A 16,864-nucleotide genomic window follows, 5' to 3' on the forward strand; every position below is an offset into this window, starting at 1 on the left:
CAGGAGACGGCAGGTGTCGGTTCTGGTTTATTGATGCCAAAAGCTCTGCCGCGTCCCGTGTCCCCCTCGGCCAGCTTGGCTCCTGCCGGGAGGGCAGCCGGATGCCCGGCCCGGTGGCAGCAGGACCTGACGGCCGCGGGGCAGGCCGGTTTTTGGTATTGCTAGCACCCTGAGGACCTCGCTCTGCCCGTCCGCGCCGAGATGCCACGGCAGCTCCCCACCGGCCCCGGGCAGGGCTGCTCCGCACAGTCTGGGGGCAGCGGGGCCCCTAGTTGGCAGCGGCCGCCGGCTCCAGGCTGGGCACAGGCTGCTGCAAGAAGTGCATCACTGCTCTCGCCACCTTTTCTGGGGTGATGTTGTAGACGGGGTGCGTGGCCTGCTGTGAGAGAGAGGGAGAGAGGAGTTTATTGCTTTTTCTGGTGTTCTGGAGGACAGGCAGAAGCCAGGCAGCTCATGGCAATGCCCGGCAACCTACCAGGCGGTTCTCGGGGCCGCCCAGGACCACCTCGTGGTGGAGGTCGCCGCTGCCGAAGTGCTGGGCGATGGCCAGCCCGCTCAGGCAGTAGCAGGTGTGGTAGAAATCTCGGGACCTGGCGGGGGGGGGATATTGGGGTGCTGAGCAGGGGGCTGGGGCACCAGGCAGCCCCCCAACCCCCACCCCAAGCTGATACTCACTTGCCCGGCTTATCGAGCAGCCCCCCGGCCGGGCACTGGCAGCACAGGAGGATGTATTCCTGCAACGCCAACTGGTGAAACATCCAGCGTTCCATGCTGAGCGCCGTGTCGCCTGGAGGGGGAAGCTGGTGAAATGCCTGGTGCCCGGGGGTCCCAGGGAGGTAGCAAACCACCACCACCACCCCCCCGGAGCCTTCCCGCACATCCCAGGGAACCACCAAGGCCTTGGCCCAGCAGACAGTCGAGCCTCGCTGCCAAAAAGCCCATGGGGAAGCACGAGTCGCCCACCCCCGAGAACGGATGTTGAGGACGCCCGAGTTACTCTGCGCTTTGTTCCCTCGTGAAAACACTTTCCTCCCTTCCCGGAGATGCTGTTTTGGGGGCAGACGAAGCTGGGACACCCCACCACCCCCCCCCCGCCACCCACAGCCGACTCACCCCTGGCGTGCAGAGCACGGTGGAGCAGGGGCAGGAGGCCGGCTTGCCAGAAGGAGTAGCAGCCGTCCACCAGCTTGTTGCAGCGGCCCTGGAAGCCGCCCTCGAAGCACATCTGCCGGCTGGTCACCCAGCGCTGTGGGGGACGGACAGGAGCGGGTGCCAGCGTGAGGATGGGGACCTCCCTGGCACCGCCAACCTGCCGTGACCCATCCCAGCTAAGCGCCGAGGGGCTGCGGGCATGGTGCCGCTCACCAGCAAGCTCCGGAGGTTCAGCAGATGTTCCTTCTTGAGGATGACCAAGGCCGCCATACCGCAGAAGGTGTACCCGCCGTGGGCCTCCATGCCCGGCACCCCACCGATGCCGCCCTCCCAATTCTGGCACCTGCGCGCAGGCGGCGGGGTCAGGACGTCGCTGATGCACGGGGCCGTCCCCTGTCCCCCACCCGTCCCCCGCGTACGCCAGCTCTCACCTCGCTATCCACTCGGCCGTCCCGGCAAAGAGTGCCGGAGTGAGGATGTTGGTCAGCGAGGCCACGGAGGCAGCACAGTAGGCGCTCCTGGGGGAGACGGGCGCTCAGGGCCGTGGCATCGGCTCCCCTGCCGTGGCAGCCAGCCGTTTTCCCCCCCCACAGCCCGCAGCGCTCGCCCACCTGACGTCCACCTCGCCGCCGACATGCATGAGGAAGGAGCCGTCGGGCTGCTTCAGCAAGTGCAGGTACTCCAGCAGCTTCTTCCTGCAAGAGCCAGCGAGCTGCGAGAAGCTGGGGGGGGGGACACACACGCATCCTGCCTCCCCCCGGCCCCACGCCAGCTGGCCGAGCCCCCCCACACACACCTTCAAGGCGCCGGCCATACCTGTCGATGACGCCGAACGCCTCCTCTGTGCCGATGATGCAGAGCGCGTTGACGGCGGCGTAGGTGGGGGCGAGGTGGGGGTGCTGGCCGGGCCCCCCCCCAAAGCCACCCTGGGGGCTCTGGCAGCGGCTCAGGAACTGGCAGACGCTATGGGGGGGTGTGAGGAAAAGGGAGCTCAGCACTCCCCAGCCTCACCGCTGGCACCCGGTGGGTTGATATTTCCCACCTGGGCGAGGGAGACCCCTCCTCACCCCTGCCCACAGCAGGGGCTCCATGGCTGCCGGTGGGACAGGGGCCAGCCGAGCCCCATTAAACCCCCATTTCCCCCCCCCCCGGAGATCAAAGCCAAGGGTTATCTCTCTCCCTCGCTCTCTCTCCCCTGTCTCCATCCATCACGAGATGCTGGCTGGAAGAATAGGCGGCATTGACGGCCGCGGGGGAGAGACAAAGCGTTCCTTTGCTCCCGGGGACAGCGGGAGGTGGCACCTCCGGCATCACACGGGTGGCCGGCGGGGGGGTCCCCAGGCTGCTGTTACCGTCCCCCCCTCCGGCTCTCGCCGGTGCCACTTACTCGGAGGCAACTGACTGGGGAATGGGCTCGTCCAGCAGCTCCAAGCTGTGCAGGATCCAGTAGCAGAGCCAGGGCCGGCTGGCGTCCAGACACTGCGGGGAGACCAGAGGGGACAGTCAGGGTGGCTGGGGAGCAGTGGGGGGCCTGGGGGTGCAGGCAGGAGCAGGCAGAGCTCTTGCAGGAGAGGGTACAGGCAGGAGACACCCCCCACTCCCCCGCCTCGAGCTGCTGCTGCTGCCCCAGAGCATCACCACAGGGACAAACGCGACCCAAGGGGACATTAGGAACCTCTGCCCCAGGGCCGGCAGCGACGGAATCGGGGCTGGCAAACGCCCAGTGACGACTCCGGCAGCGGCCCCGGGAGCGAAGGGTTTGCCCCAGTCGAAGGGCAGAGCAGAAAGCCGGCAACACCGCCGGCATCGCGGGTACCTCGTAGGCTTCGGTCAGCTGCCGGAGGCCTCTCTTCAGGTAATGGAAGTGCTTCTCCCGGTGCAGGACAAATCTGGAAGACAGGCAGGGCAGGGCTCAGCAGGCAAAGCACTGGCAGCCAGGACGGCCCGGCTGAGATGGGGCTGGGGGGAACACGAGCCCCGAGCCGACACCACCATGTTCAGGGCTTGCGGCTGGCAGAAGTGCCAGGATCCCACCCCAAAGCCCGCAGGAGCGGCCAGTCCCTCATGATGGGTCTCAGCAGCCACCGGAGTCACTGGTTTGGTGGGGGGGCGCGGGGAGGAGGCTTTATTTATTTATTTATTGTTATCAAGAATTTCGGCAGCTGGCGGGAAGCAGCTGCCAGGGGAACTTACTGCGAGGCGTGATGGTTCGTCTTGCAGGCGTTGAAGATCTCCTGCACGATGTCTTCCACCTTGGTCTGCCGCCGGCCGCAGCATGGAGGCATGGCGGGGGGGGGAACAAAGATCAAGGTCAGTTCTGGAAAGCGGCTCTGCCATTCCCAAACACGGGGGGGTGTCCCACCCCAAGCCCCCCTGGCTCCCAGCCCGGCCAGGGGAGGGCTCCTGCCCCATCCCAGAGTGTTTTTTCTGGCTCATGGCCGCTCCCCGTTACCAGCAGCACCGTCTCAACGCCTTCTACGGGAAAACCAAAGCCACCGAAAGCCACTCGAGGGTCCTGCCCGCCCGCAGGACGGCTTAGCAGGAGCTGCTGAGGAGCTTTGCGCCTGGGATTAGGCGAGGGCTTGGGCACCGTCCAGTGTTGCTTTTCAAACGCAGCAGTTTTAAGGATAAGAGTTCGGTTCGTCCCGGGACCCTGCCATGTAAAAACACTCCGGCCTCCCTTCTCCCACTAACGCCAAGGTGGCATCACCGGCTAACCGGTGACTTGCGATACCGTCCCCTCGTTTTAAACTTGAGCTCAATACGCAGCACCCCAGCACTGCAGCTGGTGCCATCCTAAGCCGGGGTAATCCTCCCAGCCCCCCCAAAAAATTACCCTGGGCTTTGGCAGTGGTGTCTCAGGGGCCTTGGGGTGGGACACCCCCCCCTCCCCTCACAGATTGAGAAATGCTAACGTCGCCTTTCACCCCGTCAGGGCCCGTCCTGGCACCCAGGGGAGCCACTGCCGGGGCTGGATCAGGCTCAGCCGGAGCGGGAAGGGGGGTCCAGCTGTCCCCCCGGACCCCTTCACCCTCCCCGAGTTGGCTCTGGGGTACATGTGCGACAGCCCCCAGTGGGTGTCCCCCCCCCGGGAGCTGCTGTGGCTGGTGGGTGGCAGCCACCTCCCCCCCACCCCCCCGAAACCCCAGGTGCCCGGGCTGCTGCAACAGGCGGGTGTGGGGCCAGCAGCTGTGTGGGGAGGAACCGGGGCAGGGATCACCCAGCCCCACGGCAGCCTGGCACCCCACAGCCCAGCCCCACAGCAGCCTGGCACCCTCAGAGCCAGCCCCATGGCACCCTCGAAGCCAGCCCCATGGCACCCTCGGAGCCAGCCCCATGGCAGCCTGGCACCCCACAGCCCAGCCCCACAGCAGCCTGGCACCCTCGGAGCCAGCCCCATGGCACGCCAGCCCCATGGCACCCTCGGAGCCAGCCCCATGGCAGCCTGGCACCCCACAGCCCAGCCCCACAGCAGCCTGGCACCCTCAGAGCCAGCCCCATGGCACCCTCGGAGCCAGCCCCACGGCAGCCTGGCACCCCACAGCCCAGCCCCACAGCAGCCTGGCACCCCACAGCCCAGCCCCACAGCAGCCTGGCACCCTCAGAGCCAGCCCCATGGCACCCCAGCCCCATGGCACCCTCGGAGCCAGCCCCACGGCAGCCTGGCACCCCACAGCCCAGCCCCACAGCAGCCTGGCACCCTCGGAGCCAGCCCCATGGCACCCTCGAAGCCAGCCCCATGGCACCCTCGGAGCCAGCCCCATGGCAGCCTGGCACCCCACAGCCCAGCCCCACAGCAGCCTGGCACCCTCGGAGCCAGCCCCATGGCACCCTCGAAGCCAGCCCCATGGCACCCTCGGAGCCAGCCCCATGGCAGCCTGGCACCCCACAGCCCAGCCCCACAGCAGCCTGGCACCCTCGGAGCCAGCCCCATGGCACGCCAGCCCCATGGCACCCTCGGAGCCAGCCCCATGGCAGCCTGGCACCCCACAGCCCAGCCCCACAGCAGCCTGGCACCCTCAGAGCCAGCCCCATGGCACCCTCGAAGCCAGCCCCATGGCACCCTCGGAGCCAGCCCCATGGCAGCCTGGCACCCCACAGCCCAGCCCCACAGCAGCCTGGCACCCTCGGAGCCACCCCCATGGCACGCCAGCCCCATGGCACCCTCGGAGCCAGCCCCACGGCAGCCTGGCACCCCACAGCCCAGCCCCACAGCAGCCTGGCACCCTCAGAGCCAGCCCCATGGCACCCTCGGAGCCAGCCCCACGGCAGCCTGGCACCCCACAGCCCAGCCCCACAGCAGCCTGGCACCCTCAGAGCCAGCCCCATGGCACCCTCGGAGCCAGCCCCACGGCAGCCTGGCACCCCACAGCCCAGCCCCACAGCAGCCTGGCACCCCACAGCCCAGCCCCACAGCAGCCTGGCACCCTCAGAGCCAGCCCCATGGCACCCTCGGAGCCAGCCCCATGGCACCCTCGAAGCCAGCCCCATGGCACCCTCGGAGCCAGCCCCATGGCAGCCTCGGAGCCAGCCCCATGGCAGCCTGGCACCCCACAGCCCAGCCCCACAGCAGCCTGGCACCCTCGGAGCCACCCCCATGGCACGCCAGCCCCATGGCACCCTCGGAGCCAGCCCCACGACACCCCACACCCCAGCCCCGTGGCACCCCAGCCCCACAGCAGCCTGGCACCCTCAGCCCCAGCCCCCCGGCAGCCTGGCACCCTCGGAGCCACCCCCGTGGCACTCCAGCCCCGTGGCACCCCACACCGCGGCCCCACAGCAGCCTGGCACCCTCGGAGCCGGCCCCCCGGCCCCGTGGCGCCCCCCCAGCCCGGCCCCCCGGCCCCGCTCCGACCTGCTCCCCGGAGGTGGCGGTCCGCAGCCCGTCGTCCCGCAGCCGCCGCCGCCCGCCGGGGGGCGGGGGGGGGGTGGGGGGGGAGGCTCCCGCCATGCTGCGGGCGGCTCGCGCCGGCGGGGGCAGCGGGACGACGGCGGCCGGGCGGGGACAGACGGCCACGCCCCTCGCCCCGCCCCCCTTCGCCCCGCCCCCCCTCGCCCCGCCCCCTTCACCGCCCAGGCCCCGCGCGCGCATGCGCGACGGGACGGGACGGGCGGGAAGGGCGCTGCGTCACGGCGTCGCCGCGCCGTGACGTCATGGCGGCGGGGGGTGGAGGGGGTGGGGGCTACCTGGCCGGGGCCCGGCCTCGGCGGCGCCGCCCTGCCTTATTGCGTCACTGCAGCGCTGCGTTGCGTCATCGCGCTGCAGCGCTGCGCCGTTGCGCTGCCGGGCTGTGTCGCGTCATCGCGCTACGGCGCTGCGTCATCGTGCCGGAGCGCTGTGTTGCATCATCACGCTACAGCACTGCGTCATCGTGCCAGAGCGCTGTGTTGCATCATCACGCTACAGCGCTGCATCATCACGCCGGAGCGCTGTGTCGCGTCATCACGCTACAGCGCTGCATCATCGTGCCAGAGCGCTGCATCATCACACTGGAGCGCTGTGTTGCATCATCACGCTACAGCGCTGCGTCATCACACCGGAGTGCTGCATCGCTGCGCTCACACTCTGCGTTGTGTTGTCACGCTACGGCCCTGCATCGTCCCCTCCACGCCGCACGGCACCATGCCCACGTGCCGCGGCGCGGCCTCGCGCCAGGCTGTCACTGCACGGCGGCGCGCGGGCGCTGCGGCGCTGCGGCAGTGCTGCCTCACTGCTGCGTCGCCACGTGGCGTCTTCGCCACCATGCTGCCCCACGCGCTGCTCTGCTGTGCTGTGCCGCCGCGGCCTGCCCCACTGCAGCCTCCTCTGCCGCATGCTGCACCCCAGCGCCCAAAACTGCACCCCAGCACCGCACCCCTGCACCCCAGCACCCAAAACTGCACCCCAGCACTGCACCACTGGACCCCAACACTCTGCACTGCACCCCAGCACCGCACCCCTGCACCCCAGCACCCAAAGCTGCACCCCAGTACTGCATCACTGCACCCCAGCACCACACCCCAGTGCTCAGCACTGCACCCCAGCACCGCACCACCGCGCACCAGCACCCACTGCCCTGCCTCGGGTCCCTCAGCGCCGGGACCCCCCGGTGCCCCCTGGTGCCCCCCGGATGCCCCCCCCGGCCCCCCGTGGTGCTCCCCGGGTGCAGCTCCCCGTGTCCCCCCAGTGTCCCCTGCCGCACCCCCGGCCGTTCCCCCTCGTGTCCCTCGCCCTCTCCTTGGGGGGGTCCCTGGTGCCTCCCCGGCCGCCCCCTCCCCACGTTCCCCAGTGCACCCCCCGTGTCCCCCCCCGGTGCCGCAGTACATCCCCCCGGTGTCCCCACCTATGTCCCCTGCCGCCCCCCTCCCCGCCGGTGCATCCCCCGTGCCCCCCCCCCCGCCCCTTTCCCCGGTGCATCCCCCGGAGCATCCCCGGAGCATCCCCCGTGTCCCCCTCCCGGTGCTCCGGAGCATCCCCCGGTGCGTCCCCGGTGCTCCCTCCCCCGTGTCCGTGCCCCGGAGCATCCCCCGGTGCGTCCCCGGTGCTCCCTCCCCCGTGTCCGTGCCCCGGAGCATCCCCCGGTGCGTCCCCGGTGCTCCCTCCCCCGTGTCCGTGCCCCCTCCCCCGGAGCATCCCCCGTGTCCCCCCCTCCCCACAGCATCCCTCCCTCCCTCCCTCCGCCCCGCCCCGGTGCCAGCCCGGCGGCGGCGGCGGCGGCGCAGCGCTCCCGCCCCCGGTAACGGCGGCAGCGGCGGCCCCGGCCCGGCCCGGCCCGGCCCGCCATGGCCAAGCAGTACGACGTGCTGTTCCGGTTGTTGCTGCTGGGGGATTCGGGGGTGGGCAAGACCTGCCTGCTCTGCCGTTTTACCGACAACCAGTTCCACCCCGCCCACATCTCCACCATCGGTACCGCCGCACCGGCACCGCCGCGGGACGACGGGGAGCACCCGGCAGCGGCGGGGAGCTGGAGGATGCTGCGGGGGGGGACGGGAAAAAGCGGGGGGGACCGGGGAAGGGGAAAACCGGGGGAACCGGGAGCACCGGGAAACTGGGGAGCCGTGGCACCGGAGAAATGGGAAACCGTGGGAACCGGGGAGCAGGGGCACCGGGGAAATGGGAAACCGTGGGAACCGGGGAGCAGGGGCACCAGGGAAACGGGAAAACCGAGGGAACCGGGGAGCAGGGGCACCGGGGAAACGGGAAAACCGAGGGAACCGGGGAGCAGGGGCACCGGGGAATGGGAAAACCGTGGGAACCGGGGAACCGGGAAAGTGGGGAGCCGTGGCTCCGGGGAAATGGGAAACCGTAGGAACCGGGGAGCTGTGGCACCGGGGAAACGGGAGACCGTGGGAACCGGGAGCACCGGGGAATTGGGGAGCCGTGGTACCGGGGAAACGGGAAACCGTGGGAACCGGGGAACAGTGGTACCGGGGAACGGGAAAACCGTGGGCAGTGGGGAACCGGGAGCACCAGGGAACTGGGGAGCCGTGGCACTGGGTTACCGGGAGCACCGGGCAGCCGCAGCACCAGGGAAATGGAAAACCGTGGGCACCGGGGAACAGGAAAACCAGGGAGCCATGGCACCAGGGAACTGGGAGCACCGGGAAACAGCGGGCACCGGGGAACCAGGGAGCCGTGGGCACCGGGGAACCGGGAACAGCAGGCGGCTGCAGCACCAGGGAACCGGGAAACTGTGGGCATGGGGGAGCCGGGAGCACCGGGAAACAGCGGGCACCGGGGAACTGGGAAACCGGGGCACCGGAGAGCCATGGCACTGGGGAACTGGGGCACACTGGGGAGCCGGGAACGGGGAGCACCGGGAAACCGTGGGCACCGGGGAGCTGCAGTACCAGGGCACTGGGAAAGCGAGGGCACTGGGCAGCCGTGGCACAGGGGAACTGGGAAACTGAGGGCACTGGGTAGCTGTGGCACTGGGGAACCGGGAGCAGCGGGCAGCTGCAGCACTGGGGAACCGGGAAAACCAGGGGCACCAGGGAGCTGCGGCACTGGGGAACTGGGGGTACTGGGGAGCCACAGCACGGCAAAACCGGGGACACGGGGAGCACCGGGAGCACCCGCCCGGCAGCGGGACCGGGGCCAGCATCCGCGCAGTGACCCAGCACCGGGGCCGCTGGGCCCGGGTGTGGGCACCGGCACCGGGCTGCTACCGGGGCACCAGGCCACGGCGGGGCTGCGGCTCTGGGCACGGGCGAGTCCCGGCACCCGGTTTGGCAGCATGGCCGGGCTTGGGGTGGGCCAGAAGAGGGTGGGGGGACCAGAGGGACCCTGGTGGCAGCGGCTCGCGTGATGGAGGGGACATGCCGGGGCACCCTGTAACCTCTACGGTCCCCATCCCAGGAGTTGACTTCAAGATGAAGACCATTGAAGTGGACGGCATTAAGGTGCGGATACAGATCTGGTGAGTGCCGGTGCCAGGCCCTGGGGTGGGGGGAATTGAGGGGGGGGGGCTGAACCCTGCTCCCATCCCCCCCGGGTGGGGGCTGAGGCCTGACGAACTCGTGCCATGGGTGGCAGCCCTGACCCGCTCTCCCCGGCTGCAGGGACACGGCAGGCCAGGAGCGGTACCAGACCATCACCAAGCAGTATTACCGGCGGGCACAGGTACGGGGTGGGGGGGTCCCATCCTGGTGCACAGGAGAGGGGAAACTGAGGCACAGGGGTGTTTGTGTGTGTGTCAATGGGGGTGTAAACTCCCCCCTCTCCTGCAGGGCATCTTCCTAGTGTACGACATCGGCAGCGAGCGCTCCTACCAGCACATCGTGAAGTGGGCAAGCGACGTGGATGAGGTCGGGGGTGCGGGGAGGTCTGGGGCGATCCCGTCCCCCACCCCGTGGCAGGGGGGGAGTCCTCACACCACCCCCTCCTCCCCAGTACGCGCCAGACGGTGTCCAGAAAATCCTCATCGGGAACAAGGCGGACGAGGAGCACAAGAGGCAAGTGGCCAAAGAGCAAGGGCTGCAGGTGAGCGGGGGCTGGCGTGTGCCCCCGGGGGGGCCAGGGCCCCCCCCTGCACCCCCAGCATGGCAAAGGACGCCCCGCCCCGAGCCCCCCCTTGCACTCCCCAGGGACCCCAACAACCCTCCTGCAGCCCTGCCTGTGTCCAGGGACAACCCTCCTGCACCCCAAGCATCCCCAGCCCCCCCCTCAGTGAGTCCAGGGACCCCCCCACAGTACCTTTGCACCCCCAGGGCTGCTCCTAAGCCTCTCTGTTCCCCCCCCCGAAGACCCCCAGGCCTCCCCTGCACCTCCAGCGTGGCCAGGGACCCCCAAAACACCCAGTGCCCCCCCTCAGGACACCTGACCCACTGTCTGGCCCCCCAGGGGATGCCCCTGTGCCAGCCCGCCCCCCCCCCCCCCCAGTGCCACCACAGGCAGCACAGCTTGTCCGTCTGTCCGTGCCTGACTGTGCACGTGCCAGCGGGGGGGGGGCCGGGGTTGGTGACATCCCCCCCCCCCCAAATTATGGTGATGCCGCCGCCGGCCCCTCGCCCTGCAGCTGGCCAGGGAGTACGGGATGGATTTCTACGAGACCAGCGCCTGCAGCAACCTCAACATCAAGGAGGTGCGGGGGGGTGGGCCGACATGGGACTTGGGGGGGGGCCAGGGTGGGGGGTCCCCCAGGCTCACCCCCCACCACCACCACTCCTCTCCCGCAGTCCTTCACGCGGCTGACGGAGCTGGTGCTGCAGGCACACCGCAAGGAGCTGGAGGGGCTGCGGGGCCCCCCCCGCGCCCCCGCCTTGGCCCGCCTGGAGGAGGACGAGCAGCAGCCCCTGGGCAGCGAGGACAGCCCCAAAGGCTGCTGGTGTTGAAGCCTGAACCCCCCCTAACCCCCCCCACACCCTCCCCCGGGCTGTGTTGGGGGGGACACAGTGGGTGTGGGATTGGGGTAGTGGAGGAGGGGGGGTGGGGGGCAGCGGGTGCCTGGTGGTGGGGGGTGACCCTGGACCCCCCCCTCAGGGATGGCGGGGGCCTGGCAGGCGTTGCAGGGGTGCCCCCCACCCTGACACCCGTGCTCCCCCTTGGTGGCAGGGGTGGGGGGGGTGTCACGGGTGCTGTATGCCCACCCTGTGCCCGTGGGACCCCCTCCCCATGTTTACACACACACACACACACACACACACACACACGGTTTGCAGAATAAAGGTGATGCTGGAGGTGGCCAGTGGCTCATGCGCTGCCGCGGGGGGCTGCAGGGACAGTGCCATGCCGGTGGCGTGGTGCCACGACGGCCGTGCCCCCACCGGAGCCCCTGACACCGCAGGGCAACCACCGGCACCGGGCAAGTGGGGCAGAGTGCCGCGGGCAGAGCTGGGCCACCGCAACCCGAGCGGTTATCAATAATTGAAGCTGCTCCGGGGCTGCCAGCACGGTGTCCCCTTTCCAGGCTTGGGGGGGACGGGTCCGTGGGGCATCGTGTCCATCACCGCTACCCGGTGGGGCTGCCGGCAGGGACATGGCCATCATGGTCAAATAGCCTGGCAGCGGGCGCCAGGATGGTGGTGGGCACTGGGATGGGTGAGCACTGGGATGGTGGTGGGCACTGGGATGCTGCTGGGTACCAGGATGTTGCCAGGTACCAGGGTGGGTGGGTACCAAGACAATGGAGGGTACCACAGCAGATGTGTGCCAGGGTGGATGCTGGCACTGGGACCAGTGGGCACTGGGACTGGTGGGCACTGGGGGGAAGGCAGCAGGCACCAGACAGCAAGCGCAGGAGGCCCTGGGGGCGATGCCAAGGCAGCCCCGGGGAAGGAGATGCGCTGGGGCACCCATTCCCCCCCTTCGCCTGGGTCTGGATCGCACCCTCTGCAGCCCCAGCTCCGGGACTCCCGTTATTTCGTGACTCCCCCAGCTGTTCCCAGCCCTCGGGGACAGCCCATGCCAGGCTGGAGGCACCGAGCCCCATGGCATCCCACAGCTTGCGGGCACGGGGAAGAGCAGTCACGCTGCGCCAGACCGTGCCATGAATTATTGAGGCAGGTAGAGGCATCGCCTTGGCCCCGTGCCACCTGTGCCTTGCCTCTTCCTTCCCGCCTCGGGTGGGTGGCAGCGGGTGGGTCGGACGGCTCCGGTTTCTGCCAAGTCACGGCGGGGCGAGGAAACCTTTGGAACCGGCACATCACGTGGGTGCTGGACAGCCCTTAAGGTGCGCCGACGGGCGCGTGGGGAAGGCAGACGCGCACCCGCAGCCATGACCGTCCCCATCGCCAAGTCCTTCTACGACCTGAACGCCACCTCCTTGCAGGGGGAGAAGGTGGACTTCAACGTCTTCCGGGGCCGCGTGGTCCTCATCGAGAACGTGGCGTCCCTCTGAGGCACCACGGTGCGGGACTACACCCAGCTCAACCAGCTGCAAGCCCGCTACCCCCGGCGGCTGGTCGTGCTGGGTTTCCCCTGCAACCAATTTGGCTACCAGGTAAGTCCCCGGGGGTCACCGCATTGCCCGGCGCTGGGCGTGAGGAGCGGGAAAATGCGACACGGCCCCGGCTTTTTCCTTCCCTGCCGCAGGAGAATGGCACCAACGAGGAGATCCTCAACAGCCTGAAGCATGTGCGGCCAGGGGGTGGCTTCGAGCCCAACTTCACCCTCTTCCAGAAGTGCCAGGTGAATGGGCAGGACACCCACCCCGTCTTCGCCTACCTGAAGGCTCACCTGCCTGCACCGGCCGACGAGGCGGCACACCTGATGACCGAACCTCGCTTCCTCACCTGGAGCCCAGTGCAGCGCTCCGACATCTCCTGGAACTTTGAGAAGTTCCTGGTGGGTCCCGAGGGGGAACCTTTCCGGCGCTACAGCCCCCGCATGCCCACCGCCCAGCTGGAGCCCGACATCCAGCGCCTCCTCAAGCTGGCCAAGTAGGGCCGGCTCTGGCATCACCCCCCCGCCGCCGGCTGCCACCCCTCCCGGACAGCCCCAGCCCTCCGCCGGGTGACGGCCCCCTCCGAAACTGCCATGGGGAGGGGGCTCGATGGGGGCAGAGGGCCAGGGCAACTGGGGTGGCAAGGGCTGGCGGCAATAAACGAGCCACAGGGGAGCATACCCGCGTCCGTGTGGTTTGTGGGGGGCTGCCGGGGGACCAGCCGTGGGGCAGGCAGGAGGAAGCAGCCTCGGGGTGCTGGATCCAGGATATGGTGGTGCAGGGATGCAGCGGAGCCAGGCTGGCAACGCCGAGCTCCCCGTGGGTGTTGCCGGGGCTGGGCGCCAACAGCAGCACCTCACCCCAGGGGAGTGATTTTGGCAGCCGTGGCTCACCCGGCTCCCCACCCCCTCCACCCGCCCCAGGAACATGCATCCCCCTGCGGGGCAGGGCTGGGTTACACCCCACAGGGAAATGGGCCCCGGGGCAGGGAGGGGGGGTGGTGGTGTGTGCAGTGACCCCACATGGGCTCCCACGTAGCCCCTGGGGCAGCAAAAATAATTAAGTCACTTCTCAGCAGGGTTTGGGAGAGTGCTGGTGAGCAGAGCGGGCACTGGGATGCAGGGAAGGGCCAGATCCGCTACAGGGACAGGAATTCCACGGGCTCCCGGGACGGGAAAAGCCCCCCCGATCCCTGCATTGGGCCCCAACACCCTTCATCAGCTACAGGGAGTCCAGGGGGGGTGAAGCCCACCCCCAAAGCACTCCCGCCTGCACCACCGAGCTGTAACATGTCACATTTATTGCCCCCACACACGTGGGCTCCTGAGGCAGGATGGGGCGGGCATTTTTTGGACCCCTTTTCGGAGTGACAATATGCTGGGCCCCCTTCACGTCTTCAGCACAAGGGGGGCTCGGGCCATGGTGCTACACCCCGTTCCTGCAGCCGGAGTCGGAGCTGCAGGGTAGCAGGCACAGCTGAGCCACCGCCAGGCACAGGGGAGCATCCAGCATCAGGCATCCGCCACATCCAGGCTGGAGGTTTGGCGAAGAGAATCACGTTAAGGGACTGCACTGTTTCCAGGGATCCCCGTGCCAGGGATCCAGGGATCTCCTGGTGCCGCGGCTCTGCGCAGTGGGGAGCGGGAAGGAAGGATACAAACCGGCTTTAGAAGAGCGGGGTCATTTGGCGGGGGTCATCGGGCAGGATGCTGATGGAATCCTCGGCCCGGCCGCAGAGCAGGCACAGCATGGTGTACTCCTGCGGTGGGACAAAAGAGGGGGGGGGACTGCCATAGCCGTGGTCTGCCACAGCCCCACTCAGGGCACAGCTAGGGAAACCCAAGCCGGAGCCGGCACCCGATCCTCGATTGCAATCAGACCTGGGGGGGATCTTGTTTCGTCCCCCAGGATGAGCCCCACTGGCTCCCCTGAGCCCATTTTCCAGCATTTAGCTGCTGAATAGGAAATGTGCCAGGGAGGAGGGCTGGGAGAGCCGCAGGGCCCTCCACCACGCAGCCACGTTTTACCGCTCTGGGCCACGCACTGACATTCCCATACAGGGGCTGCGCGGGAGGTGAGAGGTGAGCTTGGCTACCCCCCGCCACGAAGCAGGGACTAGTGCCAGAGAGCTCCAGGTAGCCCCGAGCACAGGGATACGGCTCTGAAATCTTCCAGGCTGGCACCATGGCTCGCCTCCGAAGCCACCTGGCTCCCTCCTGCGGTTGCCAGGGCAGGCGGGAATGAGCGGGGCTGCCCATGGCAGAGCGGCTGCAGAAACCCGGTGGCAGAGAAAGAGCCCAGGGCTCGGCTTAGGATGTCTCCGGAGTCGGGAGAGGGGCTGCGGGGGGACAAGCCGCCCCCCCATGGCGTACCTGGTAGTCGTCCACCACGCTGAAGGTGTACTCGTGGCGCGCGATCAGGTGGTGGCAGTTCTTGCACAGGTCTGTGGAGGAGAGAGGACAGTCGTTAAGGGGCTGGGGGGACCCGGCTGCTCCCAGGGGGTATCCCCCCCCTCCCCAATCCCCTCAGTCCCTTGGGGACAAGCCCCCACCCTCTGTCCCTGCCCTCATCCCCTGGGGCACTGACACCCCCCGCCCCAGTCCCCGAGGTGGGTCCCAAGAGCATCAACCCCCCCACCCAACCCCCTTAAGGACCATCAGCTCCCTGACACCCCCGCCCTCCCCAAGCCTCGAGATCCCCCCCGAGCATCACCTCCCCACCCCCTGCCCCCCCAAGAGCATCAATCACCACCCTCCGCGTATCGATCCCCCAAATCTTCCCTCCCCAAATTAACCCCCCCTCAGGCCTCGCCCCCCTCCTCCCACCCCGAGCCCCAGCCCCCCCCCCGGGCCCTCAGCCCCCCCCAAACCCCGTCCCCCGTCGCACGGTCGTAGGTGACGATCTCGTCCCCGCCGTGCAGGCCGGCGGCTCGGTTGCCGAGCAGCACGAAGTCCCGGCGGCCGCACTGCGCGCACCCGACGAAATTCAGGAGGAAAGAGCCGCCCTCCAGGCAGGTAGTGCCCTAAGGCGGCAGCACAGAGCTGGGACCGGGACCGGTAACGTTAAACGGGCCCGGCCCGGCCCACCCACCGGCCCGGCCCAGGCCTACCCGCTCCGGGTACTCGGTGCCGACGCAGCCCCCGCACATCCCGCCGCCGTCCTACGGATCTCGCGAGACTTCCGCCGGCGCGGGGAGGGGCGTGGCTTAGCGGTGGGTGGGCGTGATTTGCGGGGGCGATAACTCCGCCTTGTGGGCGGGGCTTGAGGGTGGTGATGGTATATGTGGGCGGGGCTTGCGGGGGAGAGGGCAGAGTTAAGGTGAGGTGGGCGGGGCGGTGGGACCCCCGGGTCTCCTCCAGCCCCCACCGGAGCACACACCCCCCCCAGCCCGGGCTGACCCCCTCGGGTGAGGCGGGATGGCCCGGTGAGCGGCTCGGAGCCGGCCCCTGCAGCCCCCCCGGTGGGGTGTGGGCAGCCAGCGCGGAGTTGGGGAGGTCTTGGGGCTGGCTGGGGGCAAGCAGGACTGATTGTGGGGGTGCTTGGGCTAGCTGGGGGCATCTAGGGTTAGCTAAGGGTACTTGGGGCTAGTTGGGGGATACCTGGGTCTAGCTGGGGGGCGCCTGGCAATAGCTGGTGGGTGCCTGGGACTAGCAGGGGGACACCTAGGGCTGCTGTGGGCACCCAGGGCTGGCTGGTGGGTGCCTGGGACTGGGGGGGGGTCCCCCAGGGCTACTGAGGGCACCCAGGGCTGGCTGGCGGGTGCCTGGGGCTAGTGGGGGGACCCCCAGGTCTACTGTGGGACACCCAGAGCTGGCTGGCGGGTGCCTGGGACTAGTGGGGGGACCCCCAGGGCTACTAGGGACACCCAGGGCTGGCTGGCGGGTGCCTGGGACTAGCTGGGGGACCTCCAGGGCTACTTGGGACACCGGGGGCTGGGTGGCGGGTGCCTGGGACTAGTGGGGGGACCCCCAGAGCTGGCTGGTGGGTGCCTGGGACTAGTGGGGGGACCCCCAGGGCTGGCTGGCGAGTGCCTGGGAACTAGCAGGTGCACCCCCAGGGCTAGCCAGGAGTGCCTGGGACTAGCCAGGGCGACTCGAGGAGAGCTGGGGGACAGGTAGGGCTAGTTGGGGGACACCCAAACCTGGTTGGGAGACCCCCAGGGCCAGCTGAGGTGCGCCTTGGGCTAGCCGGAGGGGGGACAGCGGGGACCGGGGGGGGACGGGGACCCAGCCCGAGTTACCGGGGTCTCGCCGGAGGAGGAGGAGGCAGGGCTCGCCCCAGCCGCGGCAGCGGGCCGCTGGCGCCGTTCGGTGCCCGGCAGGTGCCGGTGCCGGTGGCGGCGGCGGCCG

The 16,864-nt window shown here is 69.3% G+C and overlaps 4 protein-coding genes across 4 annotated transcripts; 2 read left to right on the forward strand and 2 right to left on the reverse strand.

Moving 5' to 3' along the window:
* Positions 1-14: 14 nt before the first annotated feature.
* Positions 15-6,259, reverse strand: FNTB (farnesyltransferase, CAAX box, subunit beta). The gene is made up of 12 exons (XM_069804296.1): positions 6,008-6,259; positions 3,346-3,410; positions 2,969-3,041; positions 2,540-2,631; positions 1,969-2,115; positions 1,764-1,847; positions 1,584-1,670; positions 1,366-1,495; positions 1,114-1,246; positions 676-787; positions 476-590; positions 15-379 (listed from the first exon to the last, which is right to left on the reverse strand). Exons 1-12 carry the CDS (start codon positions 6,242-6,244, stop codon positions 269-271), a joined length of 1,386 nt encoding a protein of 461 aa, XP_069660397.1. The 5' UTR covers positions 6,245-6,259; the 3' UTR covers positions 15-268.
* A 1,556-nt stretch (positions 6,260-7,815) lies between these two features.
* Positions 7,816-11,314, forward strand: RAB15 (RAB15, member RAS oncogene family). The gene is made up of 7 exons (XM_069804319.1): positions 7,816-8,038; positions 9,491-9,551; positions 9,694-9,754; positions 9,862-9,939; positions 10,025-10,114; positions 10,650-10,715; positions 10,810-11,314. The coding sequence occupies exons 1-7, from the start codon at positions 7,915-7,917 to the stop codon at positions 10,963-10,965; spliced, it is 636 nt and encodes a 211-aa protein (XP_069660420.1). The 5' UTR covers positions 7,816-7,914; the 3' UTR covers positions 10,966-11,314.
* A 389-nt stretch (positions 11,315-11,703) lies between these two features.
* Positions 11,704-13,188, forward strand: GPX2 (glutathione peroxidase 2). Its single transcript, XM_069804322.1, has 2 exons — positions 11,704-12,572; positions 12,665-13,188. Exons 1-2 carry the CDS (start codon positions 12,348-12,350, stop codon positions 13,013-13,015), a joined length of 576 nt encoding a protein of 191 aa, XP_069660423.1. The 5' UTR covers positions 11,704-12,347; the 3' UTR covers positions 13,016-13,188.
* Positions 13,189-13,798: 610 nt separating this feature from the next.
* Positions 13,799-15,770, reverse strand: CHURC1 (churchill domain containing 1). The gene is made up of 5 exons (XM_069804337.1): positions 15,625-15,770; positions 15,402-15,537; positions 14,888-14,958; positions 14,177-14,274; positions 13,799-14,048 (listed from the first exon to the last, which is right to left on the reverse strand). Exons 1-4 carry the CDS (start codon positions 15,661-15,663, stop codon positions 14,182-14,184), a joined length of 339 nt encoding a protein of 112 aa, XP_069660438.1. The 5' UTR covers positions 15,664-15,770; the 3' UTR covers positions 13,799-14,048; positions 14,177-14,181.
* Between the last annotated feature and the right edge of the window lie 1,094 nt (positions 15,771-16,864).

This window comes from Haliaeetus albicilla, chromosome 16 (genome assembly GCF_947461875.1).
Source record: "Haliaeetus albicilla chromosome 16, bHalAlb1.1, whole genome shotgun sequence".
In the NCBI taxonomy this organism is placed as follows: Eukaryota; Metazoa; Chordata; class Aves; order Accipitriformes; family Accipitridae; genus Haliaeetus; species Haliaeetus albicilla.